This window comes from Nycticebus coucang, chromosome 3 (genome assembly GCF_027406575.1).
Source record: "Nycticebus coucang isolate mNycCou1 chromosome 3, mNycCou1.pri, whole genome shotgun sequence".
Lineage (NCBI taxonomy): Eukaryota > Metazoa > Chordata > Mammalia > Primates > Lorisidae > Nycticebus > Nycticebus coucang.
In genome coordinates, this window is record NC_069782.1 from 150,000,572 (window position 1) to 150,026,439 (window position 25,868).

Genomic DNA, 25,868 nt, shown 5'->3' on the forward strand with positions numbered 1-25,868 from the left:
CCATGAAAATACATTGCACCATTAGGACGGTTGAGAACCACTGCCCTACCCGCTCTCAGGCTCTCTTTATTTTCCTCTGACTTTTGACCTCTAGATGTTAATTTACCAATGTTAAAACCTAAAGGCAAAAACTCTGCAGAAGCAAATAATCCTTTTAAAGATGACTAAACTGGTCAGGATTTCAGCAGAGGCCTCCAGGGCACTCTTAGGCAGAGTGGACGCTCATTTACCCATCGCAGTGATGGAGCGGGGGCCTCACCACCTAAAGTCATGCTGGCGTGTTTAGCACACACCAGAGACAGCCGTTCCAGACATGCCACGGCTGCCACCCAGAAATCCTCTCCTCCTTCCTATGTGGCTTTTAAGGAACTGGGGTCTGAGGTAAAGTGTCTTCTAGTCTCCGCATGCTGGGCTTCCCAGATAGGTCCCGCCATCCTAGCACTCATGTCCTCGGGCAATCTCCTCCCTGGTGACTTGCTTAATAAGAGAAAACTGCAAAAGCAGTGGATGTCCCTTTCGAGATTTTGTTACAAAAGGCTGTGACTTCTCTCTTCTCCTCTTGTCTGCCCCCCTGAGGGCAGCAACTGCCACGTTGTCGGACACCCTATGGAGAGGCTCATGTGGCAAGGAACTGTGGGGGCCTCCAGCCCACAGCCAGTGCAGAGCTGAGGCCCTCGATCCTACAGCCTGTGAGAAGGGAATCCAGAGAGCAACCAGGTGGGCAGCTCCCTCCCCAGGCATCCTTCAGATGAGCCCCCCAACCTTAACTGACCCTCAATCACAGCCCCATAGAGACCTGGAGACAGAAGACCCAGCTCAGCTACCCCTCGATTCTGATCCAGTAAATGCTGAGACAATAAATGTTGTTTAAAGCATTTGTTGTGCAGCAAGATGTAACTAATATGCCTGCTTATGTTGCAAAGGCAACCACAAATTTCATAATACAGTTTCCTTAAGTCCTGTTCATAAGTTACATTCTTAAAGTTCTCCTCTTCCACACTAAAAGATACAGAGATTCCATCTCTGTCTGAGACACCCTTCCTCCCCACTCAGACTGGAATCCTTCCCTGGTCGCCTTTATCTTTATTCTCTCAAAGAGCCAAACACCACATTCTCTTGCACGTCCAGAGGACAAAACGGGATCTTTTGACTTCATCCCTATCACGGCCTGACTGCCTGCTCTCCTGCCTGCCTCCCGCTCCGAACTAGGAGCTGCTCTGAGCTGGGGCCGTGCCTCGGCCTCCTTCCCCAGGGCCCAGGACAGTGCCTGACACAGAGGGTGCTCAAGCAGTATTTGTAAGACAGAGGAGCATGCAGGCATCAATCTCAAACTCCCCAGGGAGAGAGGAAGCTAAACTTCATGGCACAGTGTGACAACCTCTTCAGAATCCTTGAAATAGGAGGACAAGGGACTCCTCTGTCATTTCCACGCACTCTCCTAATGAGTAATATTCCTTGCTCCAGTCTCTAACCCAAGCCAGTCACTATTCAAGCAATCCTGCTCCAGCAAGACGACCACACAAAAGCTTCTCACGTTCCACTCCAGCTGTAGTTTTACAGACTATAAAGCATATAGAAAACAGACTCTCAACTTTCAACCCTTCTGTTATTAAACTCCCCTCACATACAGAACAGCACAAACGGAGACTGCACTGTCTATGCCAGTCCAACGTCATCTTTTCTTCAATACCAGACATGGGCATCATCAATTACAATGATGATTGATTTTTTTTTTAATTATTCATTCTAGTTCTTGCTAACTTTTGAATGATTTAAAAAATAAACAGCAATTTAAAAAATACAGTCTTTTGAAAGTTCCATTCTACCTTGTAGCCACCAATGCGATGCTCCTGCTTAAATTCCTTTCCGTTTTTCAGCCACCTCATGGTTGGTGTTGGGTTCCCCCCAGCCGGGCAGCGGAACTTGACAGTGTTGGCTGCAGGAACCGCGTGCAGCCGTTTCTCCATCTTCTCGGTGTTCGTCCAGTATGGCGCTCCTGTTTTGGAAAACGACATTAAAGTGCGTATAGATGGATAGCTTCGTCTCTGTGTGTAAACTACGACCAGGTAAGATCGTTTGACTTTGCCATGTAAAGATTCAGTATTTTTTAAATTGAGGGATAATATTTACATTTGGAAAATACTTTCAGGACTCCTATCCAGCTGGCCTACCAGAAGGTCCCAGCTAGGGACTTATTTACTGGTTATGTCTAGTAACAGAGAACCGTGTTTGAGGCCCTTTCTCTCTCTTATTCCTGGTGCCAGGAAATAACTTCAAGCCAAATCATGTTTTAAACTGCTACTTACTACACATATTAACCACACATACAATAACAATAACTGACTTGGAGCCAAGTCCTCCAAAATCACATCATTCTACACCGCCACACCTACTCAATGATCACACATGCACACTGTGGGGACAATAAGTTGTCCCTCAAAAGCCTTACCAGTTTATCCATGGAGCTTTAAAAGGCACTCAATAGTATAAATTATTCTATTATGACAAAATAATCCAGGGCGATATCATTAATTTCCAAAAAACCATATCACTAAATATATTTTAATTTTTTTAATGAAAAAATAAATCCAAAATCTTCTTTTTTCCTCTTCAGTGGAGGTTTAGAACACCATTATTCTTCCACCATCCCTAAGTGGATAACTTGATAAGAGGCTACCAATTAAATGTTATATAAAATTGTGTTCTGTAATTGGCCCTTGAAGTCATAAATACAAGGGTTGTTTTTTTTTTTTAACTCAAGAAAAGAGGTACATTTTTTAATTGCCAAGTGAAGTATATGTATCTAAATAAGAGCCACAGCATCAGCCTGGAATCCCACTGTGAATTTTTCACAGCGGCTGAGACGGGTAATGACTGAAGGCTTCTGACTGGCCAAGCCCTGCCTGCAGAGCTGCCAAAATGTCGATACATGACCCCTCACAATGGTCCAACGAGAACAGCACCAGCAGAATCCCTGTTTACAGGTAGGGAAACCAAGGCACAGAGAAGCGATGTTCCAAAGCCATGTAGCTTGGAAGAAGTCTAGGCAGGATTTGCCCTACATCCGTCTCACAGCAGAGCCCACTGTCTTCAATCCTGCTCTCCACTGTCCAGAAGAGCCAGCTGCAGCGAGAGTTGGAGCCGCACCTTCAACCACTCTGGTGTTTAAGTCCAGGGTCTGGGGCAGCCAACTGGGGCCAAAGACACACTTCCTCCCTTTCACCGTCCAGAACGTCCACTGTGCTCTCGTACATCTGTGTTTTCTTGCCTGTTTGTTTCTGTCTTTGCAAACTGGGAACCAAAGCATCCATCAACAGGGCTTTGAATATTCTAGAAGACCAATTCTTAACTGTGCTTATTTCTGATGAGGGTCAGACTGAACAACAGGCCATACACTGCAAACCAGAGGCAAAATGGCCCTAGGCAGGAACTTTGTCCCTGGTGCATATCTAGACACCTCCTCTAATCTACAGGGCAGGGTAACCGTCTCCTTCACACGGCAGCCAGATGCTCATGACGCAATTAGGAGTTGGAATCACTGCATCCAAAACACCCACCCCTATTTGTGCTATGCTTTCTCTTGAAACCTGTTATAAAAGGTGCAGGTGAGACTTCCTAACAAGGGCACACCGTACCTTCTTTATCCCTATGCGTATCCAAGTGTCAAGGGATTTATTTAGGCGGCATCTACATGATACCAAAACAGTGCAAAGAGGGACAAAACTACAGCTAGCCATCATGTAGACCAGAGGTAGAGAAGGCAGGGAGGACGGATCAGAGGACAAGGGGGGAGGAACCGGGCTGCCTGCCTTCCTTTCAATCCAGTTGCATTTGCAATGAGCAGGCAACTTGGGCTGCCCTGTGGCTTTGGTGTTGAATACCCATAAACCAACCTATTCTTTTGAGGGTTCACCAGGGAGTATTTGATTCCTATTTATCACAAGACTCTCAGGGTCTGGCATATACTGAAACAAATTCAATAATCTTTCATTTTAAAAGCTTCTACTTAGAAAAATCTATCCACATCCACAAGCCGCTAGAAAGAAACCATTGAGAGCACAAAACAAATAACGAGCTTTGTCGCTACACAAAGACTTTCACAAATCTGACCTAAATGAAAAGCATACCTCACGCTGTCAGGTGTCTGCCCTCGTGTCATTTGTTTAAGTAAACACAATAGCCTATTCATATGAATTAGCTAAATATTAATGCCGTAACTCTTTCAGATAGAGTCAATGACGCAGAGCTGATCTGTTGGAATGTCTTTTCTTTTTGGCATAAAAGAAATCAACAAATATGTGCTTACCTACCATTAGGCGAGATTTCTCTCTTCTCTAAAATGTCAAAAAGTGGAATTTAGCTTAAGGAACTAGGAATGCTGTTTTTTCCCCACTTGGCCATCGGTGGGACTACAACCACCTGTGGCCTGTGGCAACAGTGCCCTGGTGTTGGTGCCTTAGGAATGATTTAAGGACTCGGGTGAAAGAATTTTGCTGGAATTTTTGGCTAGTAGCCACTTTCCTCGGGTGAAGTTTCAATCATCAAAATTACACATATAATAGTCCCAGCTACTCGGGAGTCTGAGGCAAGAGAATCGCTTAAGCCCAGGAGTTGGAGGTTGCTGTGAGCCGTGTGACGCCACGGCACTCTACCCAAGGGCGGTACAGTGAGACTCTGTCTCTACAAAAAAAAAAAAAAAATTACACATATAAAATCTGCTGGTGCAAAGCAGACACGTGGGGTGGGGGACGTGCACAGTGCTTCTCATCAGCGTCTCAGAGATCCGAAGTGGGTGGGGCACCATGAAATGTGTTATCAACAACCCTTGGCCTAGGTTCCCATTTCTCTGAACGGCCACAACTCCAGTGAGTGGGACAGTCTCCTTTTAAGAGAACCAGCAGAGCCTCTGTAAACCGACCACCAAGGGACTGTAACAAACCAGTCAACATACAGAGGTGGTCAACATAAGGCACTTGGGCTACTGTCCCGATACAGACATGTGGTGCACGTCCAGTCTATGAAAATTAGGTCAACTGAAGGAGGTGGTCAGTGCAGGGAGGTGGTCAGCTATGGGGAGGTTATTCTTAACTTGGTTCTGGAGGGGAGGGACTGTGTTGTTAGTTTGCAATGGCTCTTACTGAAATAAACTAGCTTTCTGTGAAGCTTGAACAATTTGGAAGATGCAGAAAAATAATAAATAACATTCTAAGAAGAGCCCTACTGTTTCCTTCCTCAGCAGCCTCAGGTCGGCTGTCCTTCCTGCCATTTTTGTCATCCACACACAGAAAGGCCAGGGCCTCCAAAGAACTATCATGCAGCTGGAGAGAAACACAGTCCAGACACTTGGACAAGCTACCTCAGGACACCTCTTTTATACCAAAGCTTGGGGACAGCTTTAACAACCATTATTTGGAGAAGAAACTGGTTTAACAAATTTAAGATCTATAAAAGCAGAAAGGGCTCGGCGCTCATAACTCAGTGAATAGGGCGCCAGCCACATATACCGGGGCTGGCGGGTTCAAATCTGGCCCCGGCCTGCTAAACAATGACAACTACAACAAAAAAATAGCCAGACATTGTGGCAGGCACCTGTAGTCCCAGCTACTTGGGAGGCTGAGGCAAGAGGATCGCTTGAGCCGAAGTGTTTGAGGTTGCTGTGAGCTGTGATGCCACTGCATTCTACCAAGGGTGACAAAGTGAGACTCTGTCTCAAAAAAAAAATGGGGAACAATAAGATCCAGCCATAATAAATAAATAAAATTCCATCCACAAGGTCTAGCATATCTGCCTACTCCCTATCATTTTCTACACCGAAACAGTTATTGCACATTAGTGACAACATTAAGTAAACAGAAATTTTATTTTAACACAGCAGAAGTTTCTTAAGATGTGCTAGGTTTGGATGGGAACATTATACCTGTAGAAATCATGTTATAATGGATTCATTCCCAGTCAAACACTAAACTTATTATAGAAAATATTTCTAAAATTCTATCAACAATGTGTGATTGGACCTATTCCCTATGTAATATGAAATTATCTGTTTTTTTTTTTAATTAAAAAGACTGCATACTCAAAACAAAATATGGTGGGTTAAAGAGAGATTTACAACCCCATAGAAACTTCCCACAAAGTACCCCAATGCAATCTTTCCTTGCAAACCACATCCCACAAGGAAGATTCACCATTCTTTCTGGAGTTCCTTCTTCTTCATTACTGATCTGTACTTCCAACTTGTCTCTGTACTAAAAAATATCCCATTTGATGTGTGTTGGCCAACAATAGTGGGGGACCCAAAGGGCACAGCTGGTGGTATCTTCAGCCTAGAGAGCAGGCATCAAGCATGTACTGGATGGACGGGTCAGTAGAAAGAAGGATTAAAGCCTGCTAAAAGCATTCTCTATAGAATGAAGGAGTTGCTTTACAAAGTACATCCTCTCCTTGTTCTAATATTCTTCCCAGGTATCTGCGTGCTGGGCAGATATTGATCGCATAGTAGTAGGATTATAGGATTTCTTAATGAAAAACCATAGACTGCTGAGCCTGCCCCCACAAAAGCCCTGATACATCCCACACTGACACCAAATGTTTACAATCTACTCTCTCTCTGGAACCAAAAAGAAAGACCAAGTCCCAGTGATTTAAAGGAAAAACATGGGATCATATTACAAGGCTGTACCAAAAGAGACTGGGCAACCATCTGGCCCAAAGGTTGATGTGATCAATGTCATCTAGAAAGGTTAAGTGATTTGATCAAGGTCACACAGCCAGAGGCCAGGCAGAGGCTAGACCAGGCTCCAGCTCCCTGAGCAGAGCTCTTGCAACCACTCCAGCCTGCCCTTTGAACTCTCCCATGGTAATCAAGTCAAAAGTTCAAGATTTATGTAAGCGGTGGACGCTGATGACTGCCAACTGTATTTTTATGGACGTGAAAATTTTTTAAAACATAGCCTGTTTCAGCTCCTAGATTAAGTCTCACAAACTCCCTAAAGCCCCACTAAGGCCTCTGTCTTAAGGCTATAATTAGGGCTTTTAAAAATATCACTAATCAGAACATTTGAATGCTCTGACCCCTAACGGGAAAAATGCCTCTGAGACCTCCCCACTATCCCCACAGTACCATGCAATCTACACAATGCAAATGTTTTCATTTGGCATAAACCAAGAGAAAACAAGTGTAACAAAATACACTTTTGTATTTTTGGAGATGTAAGCGAGGGTATGGTAAGGACAGGGTATGTCTGTGGCTTTATTTGATAAATCTCTTCAAAACAACAACTCGCTGGCCAGCAAGGCATTTGCTCACAAATACATGTTTTAAAAACCAGGCAAGTTACCCACAAGTGAAAGGACTGAGTCCATTGTCAGGCCACTTAGCCCACGGGAATGGCCAGGATCTGCCTTGGAAGGAATCTGCTCTGGTCATCAGCTACACCAGGTGCAGGGGGAGGCTAAGAAAGACAACACACTCAATCCAGCTACTGATGGAACACAAACCATCACCAGAACTTTGGGACAAAACGCCCAAATCAAACGGGGGATGAGGTTTTAATTACGAAGGAAATTTCCAAAAATTTTAAGAGGGCTGTGTGCTTTGGTTTTTTTGTTTCTTTTTAATTCTTAGAAACTTCAACACAACTAAGAAAGCTGTGGTTTCTCCACCAAATAAAAATCCCAATGAGAACAAAGGTGGCTTCAAACTATTATTATCAACAGCGTCATCAATGAAATGAGTTTGGAATCTCAGGCCAACAACCTTTGTTTTCCCTAATTACTTAAAAAAAAGTAATAATAATAACCTTTCTCCCTGACATGGAGTCTGAGCACCTGCAGGTCTCAACAGGAATGAAACCAAAACAGAAAATTCCCTTGTCTCTCTCTTTCCAGTCAATAGAAAGAACCACACCAGCAGTTAGAATCTTAACACAGCCATCGCCTCTCATTCCCTCTAGTTCAACCATGAACCTGAACTTTTCGTTAATCGTGATGGGCCCAAGAACTAAGACTCAAGCTCTTCAGAAACATTAATCGCACAAGCACAAGCTGGAGATAATAAAAATGCCTTGGAGAAAAAGGGAATATGTGTCTATTTATCTGCTGCCAGATAAGCCATTAAGATACCTAGTACCTAGGGAAAGCAAGCACTAGTGAAATTATACTTTCCTATGCAAAGGCACGACAAATTCCGATCCTTTCAAAACCTTAAGCTGGATGCATTTCAAAAATTAGCATCTGAGATTGCAACTTTTTGGCCAGTGAAGGATGCATTTCAGGAAAAGGCCATGCAGCAGTGTTCTTTCCTGGCAGCTGGGTTTGCACTGACATCACAGGATTGTTCTGCTCAAGAAACGTCTAGCACTGGTAAGATGTGAGGTCATCAGCTATTCAGATGCTAAAATATGACCAAGGAATGCCTTGCACATCTGTGATGAAAGAATGGGACTTGAAGAAGGGGAGGAAAGTCAGATCAATCACATCAGCCTATGGCCGGGTTTTGAAATGCTTGTGCAACAGGATGTTAACAGATGCTGTATTTGAAAAAGGGTCTAAGGCAGTGTTTCTCAACCTTCTTAATGCCTCCTAATGCCACGACCCTTTAATACAGTTCCTCATGTTGTGGTGACCCCCAACCATAAAATTATTTTCGTTGCTACTTCATAACTGTAATTTTGCTACTGTTATGAATCTTAATGTAAATATCTGATATGCAGGATGTATTTTCACTGAGAACTGCTGGTCTAATGTATGAGCAAGGCACAGTGGCTCAAGCCTGTGATCCTAGCACTCAGGGAGGCAAAGGTACGTGGATTGCTTGAGCTCAGGGGTTTGAGACCAGTCTGAGCAAGAGTGCAACCTCCATCTCTACTAAAAATAGAAAAACTGGCTGGGCATGGTGGCGGGCCCCTGTAGCCCCAGCTACTTGGGAGGCCAAGGCAAGAGGATTGCTTGAGCCCAGGAGTTTGAGGGTGTTGCAAGCTATGACATCATGGCACTCTGCCCCCTCCCCCCAAAGTGGGGAGGTTTATATGGTCAGCAAATTTGAAAAAGCCTGGAAAAGGAGAAAATTAAACAGATTTAAATAGTTTTACTATGCAACTTTTCAGAACTTGTACTATGCTGATGGCCATTGTAAGTCTCCCCCCAAAAAGAGTCCAGGTATTTTCCAAATTTAGTTCAAAATATAACTCAATTTTGGCAGAGAATTATTCTGGTCAAGGGTTTCAAGGAATATTTTTTGGGAAACACTAGCTTGTTTTCTGGAACACTGCTCTATTGTTAATGAGATTCCATAAAAGACATATGGAAGGACTGTTACTCCATAAAATATTCATTCAACAGAGTTCTTGTCCTCAAGAAGCAAAAAGTCTACTGCAAAAGGCACCCTAAGATATGACATCATATGAACACTCATAAATAAGCTACTTGGTCTACCGTGTGCACAAGGAATTCCTCCACATTAAAGCCCACTGCTGAGATGGGCCTGGGATAAGAGCTAAGAGCAGCCGGAATACTGCACAACACTCCCACAAAAATCAAACACAACCGTGATGCTACTGAATCACGGCCACTGGGTACCAGTATGGTGGCCAAAGTTCAACAACCCTACCTTCTCCATTATTACCTTTGCCGTGGTTTCTGCAAGCTAGCTTACTTTTTATACTCTGTACAGAATCAAAAAAGAACTCTGCTGGGCAGATAAGCTTGTCTTCCTATAGTTCACCCCAAAATTAAATAAACAACATACAAGACACCAGCAGAAGGAATGGTGTGCAGTGTATTTTTCAAGCCAGAAGATACAGAAAAATGTGATGTCTCAATCAAAAAGACAAACAAGTAAAAAACGTCAGAAAAGTCTAAAAATGTCACTGCCAGCACACGTCACTGGAGCAACATTTGTTAATGTTACTAAAGAGGAAAATTTGAACATACCCCAGTGGCATTTGCAGACAATCAGAAGGTCAATCTGGACACATGGGTGTTTTCCAGGTGGCTGAAAATGCTAAGAATTTGGTGCTTCTGCAATTTTCCCTATTAATCGGGTCAGGCATTTGACACTTGAGGTGGCAAAAAATTGTTTTAATGGCAACATCCCCTCTTCTGCCTTGCCAATTACTCTAGCGTGGCATTCCTCTGTCCACACAGGCCACAGCTGCTTAATCTCAGCTGCCCCAGGCTGCACCTGTGAATCAGTCCAGCCTAATCACAGTAACAGATGGCAGGGGCCAACTAGCCAGCTAAGAACTGCTATCACTTTAAATAGATTCTAAGGTTTCACAGGCACCAAGGGAGGCACCTCCCGCCAGCAGTATCTCCCTGGTACAGCTAACACCGGCCCTTAATCACGGCAGAGCACCCATTTCGGGGGCAGCGTTGGTGTCATTCGAGAGCTAATTACAAAAAAAAGCCTGCTTGCAAGGTGAAGGCCTGGCAAGTGCACTACGGGCTGGCATTTGTCACACAGAGCACTCTTCTGCCCGGCCCTTCTGCACAGATGCTGGGCAATCACAACGAAAAGCCAGAGGCTGTTGTATTTTATTACTACACGTGGATTCACGGTGACCTACTATTAGGCCGGGCACTTGACCAGCAGGACAACACAGCTCCCAGCACGGGGACAAAACCAAGCTGGCAAAATCTGGTGTCTCCATCAACACTGACATGCAGGTGTCACTTTAGAGCTGTCTGAGCACTCCAACATGCAACAGGCGAGGACTGACTCCCTGCTGTGCCTTTCCTGAGTCACAAGTTCCTGATCGATAAAACAAGAATAGATTCTATCTCCACTTTATCAGATTCTTGGTGGCATTAATTGAGTCAGTAGCTAGCACACAGCCTGGCTGAGGCAGGCCCTCGGCGTATCTACCTCCAACTTCATACCATAGCCAAAGAATAAAAGTAGTGAGCAACTACTGTGTCAGTGTCTTTAGTAAATAATAATATCAACCTCTTCTCAAGGCTGGTGTGAATCATCATAGGAAATACTTTCACTGACCTCATTACCCACTGGAGAATCCCATTCAAGGCAGATCTCCAGCAGTTCTCACACTTTAGTGAGAATCAGAATCACCCCCAGAGTTCCTAAAACAGCACGTCTGAGGAGGGGCCTGATAAGTCTCAGGTGATGCTGGTGCTACTGATCCAGGGACTTCACATTGAGGACCATTGCCCTAAGCTTCCTCTTCCCAAAAAGTAAAAACTGCACAAACCAAAATATTTCCCTTTGTGCCCAAGCTGCTCAGACACTTGGGGACAAATCCAAATCTTCACTTAACACATATAACCCAGGTACCTAACAATATCTATTTTCTCTTCTTCCTTTAAAAAGCCCTGAGCCAAAGGACAGTCTCTTCAACAAACAGTGCTGGAACAACTGGACACCCTCACACAGAATTATCCGTCTAGACACAGACCTCATGGCAGGAACAAAATTTAACTTAACACACTGTTGACTGGTCACGAGTTACCCTGTGACATGGGCAGTTTCTGCATAAAATTACCAGTCCACAATGTGTTAAGATGGATCACAGACCTAAACTTAAAACATAAAACTAAAAAACTCCTAGGAGACAACTCAGGAGAAACTCTAGACGACCTTGGGTTTGATGATGACATAAGATACAACATCAAGGGCACAATCTATGAAAGAATTGATAAGCTGGACCTTGTGAAAATTAAATATGCCTGCTCCGTGTGAGATGCTGTCAAGATATAGAAGGGAGAAAATATTTGTAAGAAACACAAATACACACAGAACTCTTAAAACTCAACAGTGAGAAAACAAGCCATCCAGTAAAAAGACGGGCCAAAGGCCTTAGCAGATACCACCAAAGAAGATACACAGATAGCAATGAATCATTTGAAAAGATGCTTTCATCAGGGAAATGCAAATCAAAACGACGACGTAACACTGTATACCTTTTAGAATGGCCCAAATCCACAACACTGACAGCATCACATGCTAGCTAGGACACGGAGCAACAGGAACTCTCATTACTGCTGGTAGGAATGCAAAACGGTACAGCTACTTTGGAAGGCAGCTTGGTGGTTTCCTACAAACCTAACACACTCGCACATAATCAATCTAACACTCCTTGATATTTACCTTAGGAGCTGAAAACTACAGGCACAGAAAAACCTGCACACAGATGTTTGCCGCACAACTGTCACTCCTTGGAAGCAGCCAAGATGTTTGCTACGTGTGGATGGACCAAAAAACTGTAGTGCATATAGACAATGGGATACTATTCGGTGCTAAGAAGGTTCATCAACTGTAACAAACCCTAGCGGGGATGTTGATACTGGCGGAGGCTATGCGTGTGGCAGGGGCAAGGGTATATGGGAAATCTCTATACTTTCCTCTCAATTTTAGTGTCAATGTAGTGTAGTGGTCTTTTTAAAGTCTTTTTCTTTTTTATGTTGGGCCTGTTTTATTAACTAATTGTCTTATCATTTAGGCCTTGTTTAAATTTACTAAGTCTTCCAAAACCCTTTTGAGAAGATGTAGAATACCCCATGAAGCAAAGAACCACCCCAGTGTTCAATGTCCAGTCACTTTAGGAACATTGCAGCCACGTCATTGGAAAATGCAATTAATGCTGTATTTTATTGTGTTTATTGAACATTCACAAGAACTCACTCTTCTGAATGCTGCACAAATAGTGACTCATTTAGTCCTCGTAATAACCCCATAAGATTTATTATTATTGTTATTATTAATTATTCCCATTTTATAGTTGAAGAAACTGGGCAGCAGAGTTAAAGGAGCAACTTAGAAGTACAGGAGCAGGATTCGAACTCCAGCTGCCCCATTCAAGAGGCCACACCATGTTCCGACTAACAAAAACCTTGGCTTCTCAGGCGTTAGCGTTCAGTATTAAACTGCCTCCAGTGAGCAAACCCTCAGCCCCCTTTCCAGTCAAGGTCACCAAGGTGAGGCCCCCTCCTTTACTTCCCCACAGTGTGAAGCACATGTTTAAAAGGCCCAGGCATCTCAGCCTCAGCACAGCGGACACTGGGGAGCAGATACTCCGCTGTGCATTGTCACATGTTTACCCCCAACCCCGGTGTGACAACCAAACACTGCAAAATGTCACCAGCGAGCAGGGATAGGGGGTCGTCACCCCGAGCAGAAATCACCAGTTTGAGTCAAGCGCGATCCGTGATTATAAAGAAAACCAAGATGTTGCAAGTGTGGCTGTCCTGTTTTTATGTCTCAGAATGGTGAGAAACCAAAGGAAAAAGGAAAACCAAAGACAGGAAAGTAGTCAATGAGAAGCGAGCGGCCACAGACATAAGAAGAAAATGGACAAACGGTAGAGAAGGTGTACAGCAACACGGGTTTATTCACAGGGCTGAACTTCTGGACAGCAGACACAGCAGGGAAAGGCGAGGCCGGGACACGGCCCGGCGCAGAAGAGTTGACAGGACAGGTGGCCTTCCCTCCACTCTCCTCTTGCGGGGACGCTCAGAGCTGGGCGGTTACTTACTCTTGTTGTTACTGTTCTCACTGACAAAATCCTCAGGGCCATCTGTGTCGTCCTCATCATCTCCAGATGAGATGGCATCTGCATTCAAAAGAACATATCCCATGGGTGTGTTTTTGCAAAGCACAACACAACAACATCCTCTAAATGATAATTATTGCAAAAATTTGCAATAATCTACAACTTTGACCTTCTCTATAGCAAATTCAACAATCCCAGAACCCACACAAGAAGGCTGGGACCATGCTTATTAGAGATGGTTTTAATGGCTTAAGTTTTCTCTCCGTGATGACAGTTGGTCAGTGTTAAGTTTCTCAATGTTTGCTGCTTTCCCGTTATTTAAACATGCTGTAAAATTAGATATACTGGAACTGGGCTTTAAGCTTTAAACAGGGTTCAAGTCTCTGACATTGACCAATTGTAATATTCAAAGACTTTTTTCCCAGCATAACCTTTGAGCATTCAGGGTCCCCTTCAAGAAAGGAATCAGTTCCTAACACAACTTCAGCTCCTGCAAGGCCCTTCTGATTGTCAGCTAACGTTCTGAAAGCAGGACTTTAAAGCCACAAAGGGGAACTGTCCAGTCCCACTCACTGCATGGAAGAAAAATCAAGGAGAGAAACTCAACTTTTAATGAAGGAATCAGAAATCTTCAGCATCCAAATGTCAATCTTATATCCTAAATACCAAGGAAGTTAGTGATACGGAAGCCAAAAAGAGGTCTGTTTTTCCTTATAGAAAAATGTGCTATCTTAAAGAGAAAAATGCTGCTTTGTGCACCAGAATTCTGATATTCTTAATGACCAGCTTCTCTGGTGCACCAGGTCCCATGGAAAAATTTCAGAAATGGATCAGTAACAAATTACAAAGCTGTGTGCCTAGCCTCCAATTGGCGGGAAATCACTATGATTTCGCTTGGCCAAAAAAAAAAAAAAAAATGTCAACCAGAATAAGGCTACAGAGAAGAGAGAGGGTAGTGCTTGCAGGCCAACTCACCTGTGACATTCACCATGAAGTACCAAGTGCCACTGTCTACAGTCCTAGCAGCAGTACAAGCATAGAGGCCGGAGTCTCTAGGTGTGGCGCCTTTTATCTGCAAGTATTCCCCAATAAGCACTGTCCTATTGTTGGGCCCCATGTGTACCCCATCCTTAGTCCAACTGATCATGGAGGCATCTTTCAACTGGCAGCGCAACTCTAGCGACTCCCCGGGTGCGGCCACGTAAACTTCTGGTTGAGAGATTTGGTATTTGGTTGGTGGCTCTGCAGAAAGGTGGGAGAGAAGGTGGAGACAGGCGAGAAGGAGGGAAAGGAGAGAAGGTCCGACAAAGGTCAGTGGAGGCCCGTTTATTCCCAGGAAAAGCCGTTCTTGCTTTGCCAATGGCCCCTGTGGGTGTCCATCTCTCCCTGGACACCAAGAAGCAAGAAAGCAGCCTCACTCGCAGACCAGACTGGGCGTCTGAAACAGCAGCCAGAGGAAGCTCCTAGCAAATCCATCCTGCCTCAGTTTCCATGTACTGCAGGGCTTGAAAAACAAACCAAACCCCAGTATGGAAGGATGTTCCACAAGAAAATGTTGTAGTCACTTGCCAATCCAAAGCCTGTTTGCGCTGTTAACACCTGGGAAAGTCTCATTTTGGTGGCACGTTTTATTTGTAAGAACGCTGAGTGTTACAAATTTGTGCATTCGACGTGATGACATATAACACACGCAGACCCAAGCACATGCGTACACACACACACACAGTCTTGATCATCTATTTATTTGGGCTAGACTCGGTCTATTCTCACTTCACAAAGCCGAGCTTCTTAAATAGAAACATCTCAAACTCCAGGGAAACATCTCTGCACACAATGGTTTGCTGTCTGGAATCTTTGTGAGCTCTAGTTCAGATGAGTATTTAGCAGGTCTCAAGACTTAATTCTGTGCTGGGTGAGCTGGGACATGCTATTTTCTCTAAATGATAAAAGCTAGAGGCCTTAACACCAAGAACAAAATGCCCAGCCAGCTGAGAAGAGGTCTCCACTGAGTTTAAACTGATGCCGAAGTGAAGCTGCTGAGCACTGCATGGCCCACATCCCACATTACAAAGCTCGATCCCGCAGACACACTGACCCCTACCACATGCAGTCCGGGCTCCCCAAACTTCCAGCCCCCCGTGCCTCTCCCTTCTATAGGGACACTCCTTCCTCCCTCTCGTCCCTGTTCAATCCCATCCACCCTTCAATGCCCAAATGGAGCAGTGCCCTCCGTGATGAGGAACGGCCAGCAGTGAAGCAACCTCTCTCACTCCCCCACGTCTGCCCACTTCACCAGCTCATGGGATATGTCCCATTTCTTACTGACGTCCCAACTGCTCAGCAGACACAAAGATCCGGGGGAAGACCCCAGGTCTCAGGGCTCTACGTGTCTGCCTTCCAACCCTACCTGGGTCACACTTGGCATACACTGGGAAGGTGACAACATTGAGAGTGACCGCAGTCCTGAAAATGCAGGATAGGACGAGACTCAAGGATTCAACCCAGAGAAGGAAACCAGTGGCCTTTACGAACAGCCAGAGCCACTGGGCTGACCACGAGGGCCCTTGATGCAGCAAAAACTGTGAGTGGTACCCAGAGTCCCAGGCCTAGAAAACACAAAGCTTCCCAGCACTGGGCGGTATCACGAGACAATTGTTCCTTCTGACTAGACCCCACTCAGAAGGTCAAGGCTTACATATGAGACCAAAACAGTCCATTCATGTTTCAGTCCTACTGTTAAAGGAGCAGTCAGGGCCACACACACCAGTCCAAGAAATCTCTCCCACTACCACAATGAACAGCCAACCAGGGAGGCCCGTGGCTTCCTAAGGGGCATAAGCCAAGCCAAACAAGCCGACAGAGCCCAGAAGCTAGCCAGTACCCAACCTAAAGTTACAACCACGAAAGGAAACTGAACAGGGACAAATGCACCCCCAAAACAGCCTGCCAGCTGACAGACAGGCAGATCATGTTTCACAAATTTGTTTTTCTCACTCAATACTTATTTACTGAACAACTACTATTGACCACGCCCAGCTCTGGCTGTTCAGGGAGCAACAGGAGACCAGACTCCTGTGAAGCTTCTATTATTGGGGGGAGGAGGGGCAGGCTGCAGTGTGACAGACATAAAAATAAAACGTTTATGAAAAATACAAAGAGGTGGGAGGTGGTCTTAAGCATTAGTCGGAAGAATACAGCAGAATGATGGCATTCGCAGATATGATGGGTGAAGACTCCCTCCCCAGCCCCAGCACGGCCTGCTTTGTAAACAAAGCCCTCCTGGAGCACAGCCATACACATTCCTCAACCGTGTCTGGGCTGCTTTTGTGTTATAAGGGCAGAGTTGAGGAGTTGCGACAGAGACCCTATGGCCTGAAAAGCCTAAAATATTTACAGCCTTGCCTTTCCAGAAAGTTTTTCAACTCCTGTTGCATGAGATGATCAGAGAAGACTTCTCCCCACAGCAGCCACCTGAGCTGAGAAGCTGAAGAACAAAGCGAAATGTAAAAGATGTTGTCAGGGGGACTGGCTGGAAGGGTCTCAGATCAGGTCCCCCCCCCCAAGGCTGGTTAAGTCATAAGGTAGCTGGCTGAACTGCAGGACTCTGAGAAATACTTTGAACTCTGAACCCTGAACAGAAAAAAAGAGAGGCAGAGAAACTGGAGGGGTAGGAGATTCGGCTTGGTCCTCCAATCTCAGAACATCTCCCACTCCCAGGTCCAGGAGTTAGATTCATTCAACAACCTGGCCCAATCCCTTTCACAGCTGGTTAAAGCAAGAATCAGACGTCATCTGGATCCCATGTCCCCAACAACTAATTACTGAAACAGCACTCACGTGTTAGAGTGAATTTACATTGGATTGACTGGGGTCATGAAATGACCAATATTTACTATGATCACATCACATGATCAGCCAGTCGCCAAGAATGCTATGAAATTTGCTATCCTCTGAGCCAGAACTGGTCATCGAGGATGCCAGAGCAGCGAACAGTACCAGCAGGGCTTCCTTCCCTCCCTTAAACTGGGGCCCTGCTGTCCTGCTCGTCTGATAAGGTGGAGCTGTGTCCCTATTCCCTGCGGTGGAATGCTCTAAGACTGCATTAGGATGGGGGGAAAAAAGATAAGTGAGGCACTTATAATTGTGGTGCAGAAAAATATTTCTTTCTCCTGACAAAGCTAGAGTTATGATTTATGACTTCTCCTTTTTTAAAGAAAAGTGTTTTCACTAAGAATCCTTTCCTTTGCCTGAAATCAGTAAACTGCAAAGTCTTAGGGGATGTCACCAAAAAGACATCACCACCTGCTGTTCTGGAAGGAAGAAGGCAAGGCTGTGAGCCCCTCGGTCTTATTCCAGGATGGACAGAGGGGTTGCTTGTTCAAGGGTGCGGCCCTGGGTGAGAAGAAGATGAAGCCTGGGTGCCCATACTTCTCTGTTCCTGCTTGCCCCCTTGGCCTCAGGTTCCCCGTCTATTGAAGGGCAAGAGCACCCAAATACCAGGGCCAAGGAGCAGAGGACTGCAAACCCAATCCTCCACCCACAACATGTTAAGGAGGTAACTGTCACCACACTGTTATTCTTCCAAGCTAAAGATACCTGCCATGATTTTGAGCACTGTGATTTTCAGAGAAAAATCAAAGACAACTGGATTTGTTTCTGTAAGTATAGAATGATTTTACCAATGGGCTCCCATCTCAACAGTTAGGATGACAATGTACTAAAAACGGTTTTCATTTCCAGTACAACCAGGTCAAAACTGATATCCAAAGAGGGACTCTACCTAACAAATGGAAACATTGTAACCTAATTCTTTATACCCTTGAATTAACCTGAAATTTAAAGAAAAATAAAACTGACATCCAGTTTTCTGAGCATCAAGGAGAATAATAATTCCCCCCAAAATGCATTAATAAGGTAATGGCATTCACCCATAAAATCAAGCCATGCTGACTTCAAAGTCTCAAACCAATAACTACTACCTTGGGGAATTCAGCAAGCAGGGGCTCCTCCTTCCCTCCCCGCTCCTCCCCTAAGTGGTCATTTCACAGAAGCCTCATCTTGGGGTCAGCAGCATCTTTAGCAAACAATCCAGCAACATTCCCAGGTATCCTGAGACACATCAAGAACATTAGAGAGAAGGGCGAATGGATGAATAAACACAAAAGAAAGGGAGGAAGAAGCTGGGGACAAACGGTAAGAAGACAAAGACATAAATTAAGAGGAGCAGGGGCACACATGGGGGGGCACAGGTGGGGAGGGTCCAATCCCAGCCCAGCTGCCTCCTGCCAGCCTGCATCCCAGCACATAGGCTCCTGCACATGGGTTCACATCAAAGGCATCTCAGGCCATGCAACCAAGGACTCTGCCCCTGCCCACAAGGCCATCTGTTATCCAGGGGCTCTGGCTGCTCTCCTGAGCCTGAATGCTCTAAGTGACCACACCCCCCACTCCCTGCGGACCCCTCTCCACAGTCAGATCTACCCCATGTTGTTCCATGGGGGCCAAGACAACCTGCTGATTCCCTCCAACATCAGGGCTGCTGCACGCACCATGCCCCAACGTGCCTCCCTAACACTGACCACCCGCCACAGATGGGGCCACCCCTCCCTGACCTCCAAGCTGCACGGCCTGCTTGGTCAGCCAGGACCATGGACTCAAGGCAAAGAATTCTCGAGAAATGTACCCGATACCTTTCGCAGTAATATTAACACTTCCGGGGGTTACTATTTCCTGGCACTGGGGCATACTTTCCACCTTTCCTGCGTGAATCAGTGCAGCACACACAGGCCAACATTTCCCTCGTGTCCTGCCAAACACCATGGGGAGAAGGTTCCAGAGGCTGCTTTGCTACATACCAAATGCTCTTTCAGAAGCTTCCACAGAGAGAAAATAAGTTTCCACATATTTTTCATAATATAAATTAAAATTCGAAAAGAAGTGAGCAAGCTGAAACAAACACACTAGCAGTGGACATCTTTGTCACTGTCACACAAACTGCTGAACAAACAAGGCTCTGGGTTTCCTGCCCGGCAGGCTCAGCACACCCGTCTCCACCTGCCTCGGCCACACCGCTGCTCACAGCCCCGTGGGAAGGTGTGCATTTGAATTTTCTGCCTGAAGTTTCAAATGCTTTAGACGTGCCCGTTATAGGCAGCTTCTTTTCAATAAACTGACTCTTCTGATATTAAAAAAGGAAAGACAGGGTTCTTGCACAGCTAGTCAAAAAATAAATGGGGTGAGTGAATAAGAGTCATGTGCCCACAGCCCTTGTGTGATCCTGCTGGGCCCCCTCCTTCCCTAAGACACTCTTCGTGCTGCCATTCCTTGGCAACTATTTGGAATTTCCAACTGAGGGGCCTTCAACTGCGGAGAGAAGGAAACTGAGGCAGGGACTGCCTGACCCTCCAAGTCCCTCAGCAGATCAGGGCCGAGACCTGTCAGGGCAACGTCCCACTGATTCTCACTAGCTAGGAGCCACATGAGTTTATCCCTCTGGGAATAAACAAAGAGAATGTGGACGTGGCCCTAGGAGGGAGAAACCCTGTAAACGTCAAAAAGGCCGTGACTTGCGTGACTTCGTTGGACACATGCAGCTGAATTCCTCACCAACGTCATCGGGAGGGGTGTCTTGAGGCAGTTGAAACAGCTCAAGAGAGTTTGGAAACCATAAGCTATTTCAGGTAACACTTTATGTTGCCAAACTGACGATAGCAGCACTTCAGACTGTCACTTTTTATAATGTTTGCCTATAAACCTCTCCCGTGTGGTTTTTGAAATGGCGCCCACATGCAAACAGAGAACAGATGGGAAGCCCAAGCCTTGCCCCGTCCAATCACTTCACGGAGGATGGACGACAGATTTAAACTGTTAAGGAAGAAAAAAGCAGCGTGCACCACCGGGACGGCTCACTACGCTGCCCTTCGCAGGTTCGGACTTCCCCAGGGTTTTCCCCAGTGGTGTCTTCGCTGCTGTCTAGATGACCCTACTTTCAAGAAGGCAGCGGGGTTGCCCTGGAACTCATCCCACTGGGGCTTCTCCCTCCCTAAAAGTCACAGGTATCCAGTTCCAAACACATTCCTCTGGAAAGAGGAAGAAAGGGAGAAATGCCTACACAGAATCTTCTGGAAAAGAAGAGGGAAGAAATAAAGGGAAGGGTGAGGCAGATGAGGGGAGTAAAGAGGCAGGCCGCCGGGTATGAGCTACAGGGATGAGCCTGTTTGTGGCTCCCACAGGAGTATAACAACAGGAGCTCACGGGACAAAAAAAATAGGCTGGGCACAGCAGCTCACGCCAGTGATCCCAGCACTCTGAGAGGCCAAGGCAGGAGGATAGCTTGAGCTCAGGAATTTGAGACCAGCCTGAGCAAGAGCAAGACCCCACCTCTAAAAACAGCCTGTGGCAAGCGCCTGTAGTCCCAGCTACTTGGGAGGCTGAGGCAAAAGGATCCCAAGAGTTTGAGGCTACAAAGACCTGTGATGATGCCATTGCACTTTAACCTGAGCAACAGAGCAAGACCTGTGTGGAAGGGAGGGGAGAAGAGGAGAGAGAAGAGCAGAAAAATGGCCATGGGCTCCCAAAGCCTCCCAGACCTGCTGCCGCCTTGTGCAAGAGCAGTAAATGTCACAGCTGCGGGACTGTGAAATGTCCTGACAGAAGCAGCACATGGACTCTAGCTGCGAGTGTCACTGCAGAGTCAAGGCACATGAAGCACATGGTAAGTGACACTAGTCCTCCCTGTCCCAGGTAGCCCTTCCTGGCCTTCCTGCTCTTTGGGTGTCTTGTGATGGCCACACAAAAGGGCCTGGTAAGAAGTTTTAATTGGCCGATGCCCAATTCCCTGTCCTCAGGAACAGAACACACGGCCCCCTTCACAGATACAGTATTTCCTACGACCTGGAAGAGAGGGAGGGTGCAGACAGACAGACAGACATCTGACAGGTGCAGCACAGCTCTGCAGAACCCTATGATGTGTGACAAGACGGGGGCTTTGGGGCTCAGCCTCCACCTCCTGCAGCACAGTCTAAGTCTTGCTGATAGTAGAACTTCTCAGCAGAGTGACCTAGCCGGGGGGTCCCCAGGATGAAGTCAGAAACGACGGCCTTTGTGTGCCCAGCTGCGAGGGCTCTGGGCTCACAGACATCGAATCCAGCCCAGGCAGAGCTGGCAGCTCCAGCTCAGACACCCTCAGAGCTTCCCCTTTACAAGAACAGACTTGTACAAAGACAAAATTCCTCGCGTCAAACAGAGGCCTTATAAGGCATAGGTACTACTTGTTCTTTAAGGGGGCGTGGAGGGACAAACACTCTGCACAATATAAATTTCCCTACCTGAAGAAATACAGCCACCGTAAAGATGAGGGACCAAAATAACTCAAAAGCAAGGTGAAAACAGAGCTGTAAACAGGCTCCCTTCTCACCGGTTGTCAGGGTGTACGGAGACTCCATCCTACCAACCACTAACGGCTACGTCTGCCGCCAGGGACTGCCTGTTCCAGAACCCCCAGACTGCTGTTCATTCCTCATGAACTGGGGGGATAATGCCTAATGTTTCCACTACGGTAACCATTAAAAACTGTGCATCAGACAGACAGGCACACGCCTCATACGATTTATATCTATCTTTGAAAGACATAGTGAACAGCTTTCACGTATGAGACACATGGTGAACAGCTTCTTTCACGTATGAAAGAAATTATCATGTTGCCCGTGAGAAAATAAAAATTTAGCAACAATAAAGGAACTAAAAATGCACTCGTTTAGAGTGAGTCACCCAGAGTCCCAGCTACTAGGGCAGCTGAGGAAACAGAATCATTTGAGCCCAAGAGTTTGAGGTTGCTGTCATGCCATAGCACTCTACCAAGAGTGACAAAGTAAGGCTCTGTCTCAAAAAAAAAAAAAAAAAATCTACTAAGGGAGTCAGCGAGAGACTTCTGGACCCTAAGAAGAGGACAAAAACAGTGGAAAACTGGCACATGGTCGCGTGTGTTCGATCAGTCTGATCCCGCCGGCAGCTTCCACAGGCACAGGAACTTAAAGAGCAAGAGGAAGTGAAAGGAAAATTAGGGCAAAGAAACAGATAAAAGAAATCACTCATGAGGAAGAATCAGCAGAAAACTCCAGGCAACATGAAGAACCAGTCCAGAGCAACCCAACCAAGGGACCGTGAGGTAGCTACTGCAGAGGATTCTACCTATAAAGAAATGTTAGGAATGACAGAAAGGGAATTTAGGATACACATGATGAAAACAATGACGGAAACGATGAAAACAACAAAGGAAATTGCTAATACAGTGGAAAATAACCAAAAGGAAATCCAAAAATAGAATCAATAAGAGATGAACGATATGAAGAATATAGAAAGGATATAGCGGAGCTGAAGGAACTGAAACAGTCAATTAGGGAACTTAAAGATGCAATGGAAAGTATCAGCAACAGGTTAGACCATGCAGAAGAAAGAATTTCAGAGGTAGAGGACAAAATTCTTGAGATAACTCAGATAGTTAAAGAGGCAGAAAAGAAGAGAGAGAAAGCAGAACGTTCACTATCAGAATTATGGGACTTCATGAAACGTTCCAACATATGAGTTATAGGAATCCCAAAAGGGGAAGAAGAATGCCCCAGACAAATGGAAGCAAATTAGAGAATATTATAAACGAAAACTTCCCAAATATCACCAAAGATTCTGACACACTGCTTTCAGAGGGATATTGGACCCCAGGTCACCTCAACTCTAACCGAGCTTCTCCAAGACACATTGTGATGAACCTGTCCAAAGTCAAGACAAAAGAAAAGATTCTGCAAGCTACCAGTAGTAAGTGCTAGTTGACCTACGGGGCAAATCCATCAGAGTGACTACAGACTTCTCTAATGAAACTTTCCAAGCAAGAAGACAATGGTCATCTACCTTTAATCTACTTAAACAGAACAATTTCCAGCCCAGAATTCTGTACCCTGCTAAGCTAAGCTTTAAAATTGACAGAGAAATCAAATCATTTACGGATATACAAACTTTGAGGAAATTCGCCACAACAAGACCAGCTCTACAGGACAAACTTCAACCTGTTCTACACGCTGACCATCACAATGGATCAGCAGCAAAGTAAGAATTCAGAAATTAAAGGACAGAACCTAACCTCCACACTGATGCAAAAGATAAAACTAAGCAATGGGCTCTCACAAAACAAGATGAATAGAATACTACCACACTTATCAATTATCTCAATAAATATTAATGGCTTGAATTCCCCACTGAAGAGACATAGATTGGCTGACTAGATTAAAAAACACAAGCCATCCATTTGCTGTCTGCAAGAAACACACCTGGCTTCAAAAGACAAATTAAAACTCCGAGTCAAGGGTTGGAAGACAATTTTTCAGGCAAATGGAATTCAGAAGAAAAGAGGAGCTGCAATCTTATTTTCAGATACATGTGGATTTAAAGCAACTAAAGTCAAAAAAGACAAAGATGGTCACTTTATATTGGTCAAGGGAAAAATACAACAAGAAGACGTTTCAATTCTAAATATTTATGCACCCAGTTTAAATGCTCCCAGCTTCTTGAAATAGACCTTACTCAGTCTGAGCAATATGATATCCGATAATACCATAATTACAGGGGACTTTAACACTCCTCTTACAGAGCTGGACAGATCCTCTAAACAGAAATTAAACAACGATATAAGAGATTTAAATGAGACCCTAGAACAACTGTGCTTGATAAACACATATAGAACCCTCCATCCCAAAGATAAAGAATATACATTCTTGTCATCACCCCATGGAACATTCTCCAAAATTGATCATATCCTGGGACACAAAACAAATATCAACAGAATCAAAAGAATTGAAATTTTACCTTGTATCTTCTCAGACCAATTGGCACCAAAGGTGGAACTCAACTCTAACAAAAATGTTCAACCCCACACAAAGGCATGGAAATTAAACAACCTTCTGTTGAATAACAGATGGGTGCAGGAAGAAATCAAACAGGAAATCATTAACTTCCTTGAGCATAACAACGATGAAGACACAAGCTACCAAAACCAGTGGGATACTGCAAAAGCAGTTATGAGAGGAAAATTTATCACTTTAGATGCCTGCATTCGAAAAACAGAAAGATTCAGAAGCCATCTTATGAATTTAGAAAAAGAAGAACAATCTAAGCCTAAACCCAGTAGAAGAAAAGAAATATCCAAAATCAAATCAGAGATCAATGAAACTGAAAACTAAATAATCATTCAGAAAATTAATGAAACAAGGAGTTGGTTTTTTGAAAAAATAAATAAAATAGATAAATCACGGGCCAGACTAACGAGAAATAGAAAAGTAAAATCTCTAGTAACCTCAATCAGAAATGATAAAGGGGGAATAACAACTGATCCCACAGAGATACAAGAGATCATCTCTGAATACTACCAGAAACTCTATGCCCAGAAATTTGACAATGTGAAGGAAATGGATCAATATTTGGAATCACACCCTCTCCCTAGCCTTAGCCAGGAAGAAACTGAGCTCCTGAACAGACCAATTTCAAGCACTGAGATTAAAGAAACAATAAAAAAGCTTCCAACCAAAAAATGCCCTGGTCCAGATGGCTTCACTCCAGAATTCTATCAAACCTTCAAGGATGAGTTTATTCCTGTACTGCAGAAATTATTCCAAAAAATCGAGAAAGAAGGAATCTTCCCCCAACACGTTCTATGAAGCAAACATCACCCTGATACCAAAACCAGGAAAAGACCCAACCAAAAAGGAGAATTATAGACCAATTTCACTCATTAATATAGATGCAAAAATTCTCAACAAAATCCTAGCCAAAAGATTACAGCTTATCATCAAAAAAGTCATACATCATGATAAAGTAGGTTTCATCCCAGGGATGCAAGGCTGGTTTAACATACACAAGTCCATAAACGTTATCCACCATATTAACAGAGGCAAAAATAAAGATCATATGATCCTCTCAATAGATGCAGAAAAAACATTTGATAAAATCCATCCTTTTCTAATTAGAACACTGAAGAGTATAGGCATAGGTGGCACATTTCTGAAACTGACTGAAGCTATCTATGACAAACCCATAGCTAATATTTTACTGAATGGAAAATATTCCATTAGAATATTTTCCTCTTAGAACTGGAACCAGACAAGGTTGTCCTCTGTCACCTTTACTATTCAACATAGTGCTGGAAGTTCTGGCCAATACAATTAGGCAAGACAAGGAAATAAAGGGAATCCAAATGGGAGCAGAGGAGGTCAAACTCTTCCTCTTTGCTGACGACATGATCTTATACTTAGAGAACCCCAAAGACTCAACCACAAGACCCCTAGAAGTCATCAAAAAATACAGTAATGTTTCAGGATA

At 44.7% G+C, this 25,868-nt stretch overlaps 1 protein-coding gene across 8 annotated transcripts in view; it reads right to left on the reverse strand.

The window, feature by feature from the left end:
* Positions 1–25,868, reverse strand: part of FGFR2 (fibroblast growth factor receptor 2) — a 118,087-nt gene that overhangs the window by 69,985 nt on the left and 22,234 nt on the right. For 4 of the 8 annotated variants that reach the window (XM_053583948.1, XM_053583947.1, XM_053583951.1 and 1 more), the window contains 2 exons: positions 13,488–13,565; positions 1,827–1,996 (listed from right to left, as the gene is read on the reverse strand). In XM_053583948.1, coding sequence (XP_053439923.1) covers positions 1,827–1,996; positions 13,488–13,565 — 248 coding nt within the window. Of the gene's footprint in view, positions 1–1,826; positions 1,997–13,487; positions 13,566–14,480; positions 14,748–25,868 lie in introns of all 8 variants that reach the window. The other 4 variants (XM_053583946.1, XM_053583945.1, XM_053583952.1 and 1 more) reach the window with 2 other exon arrangements.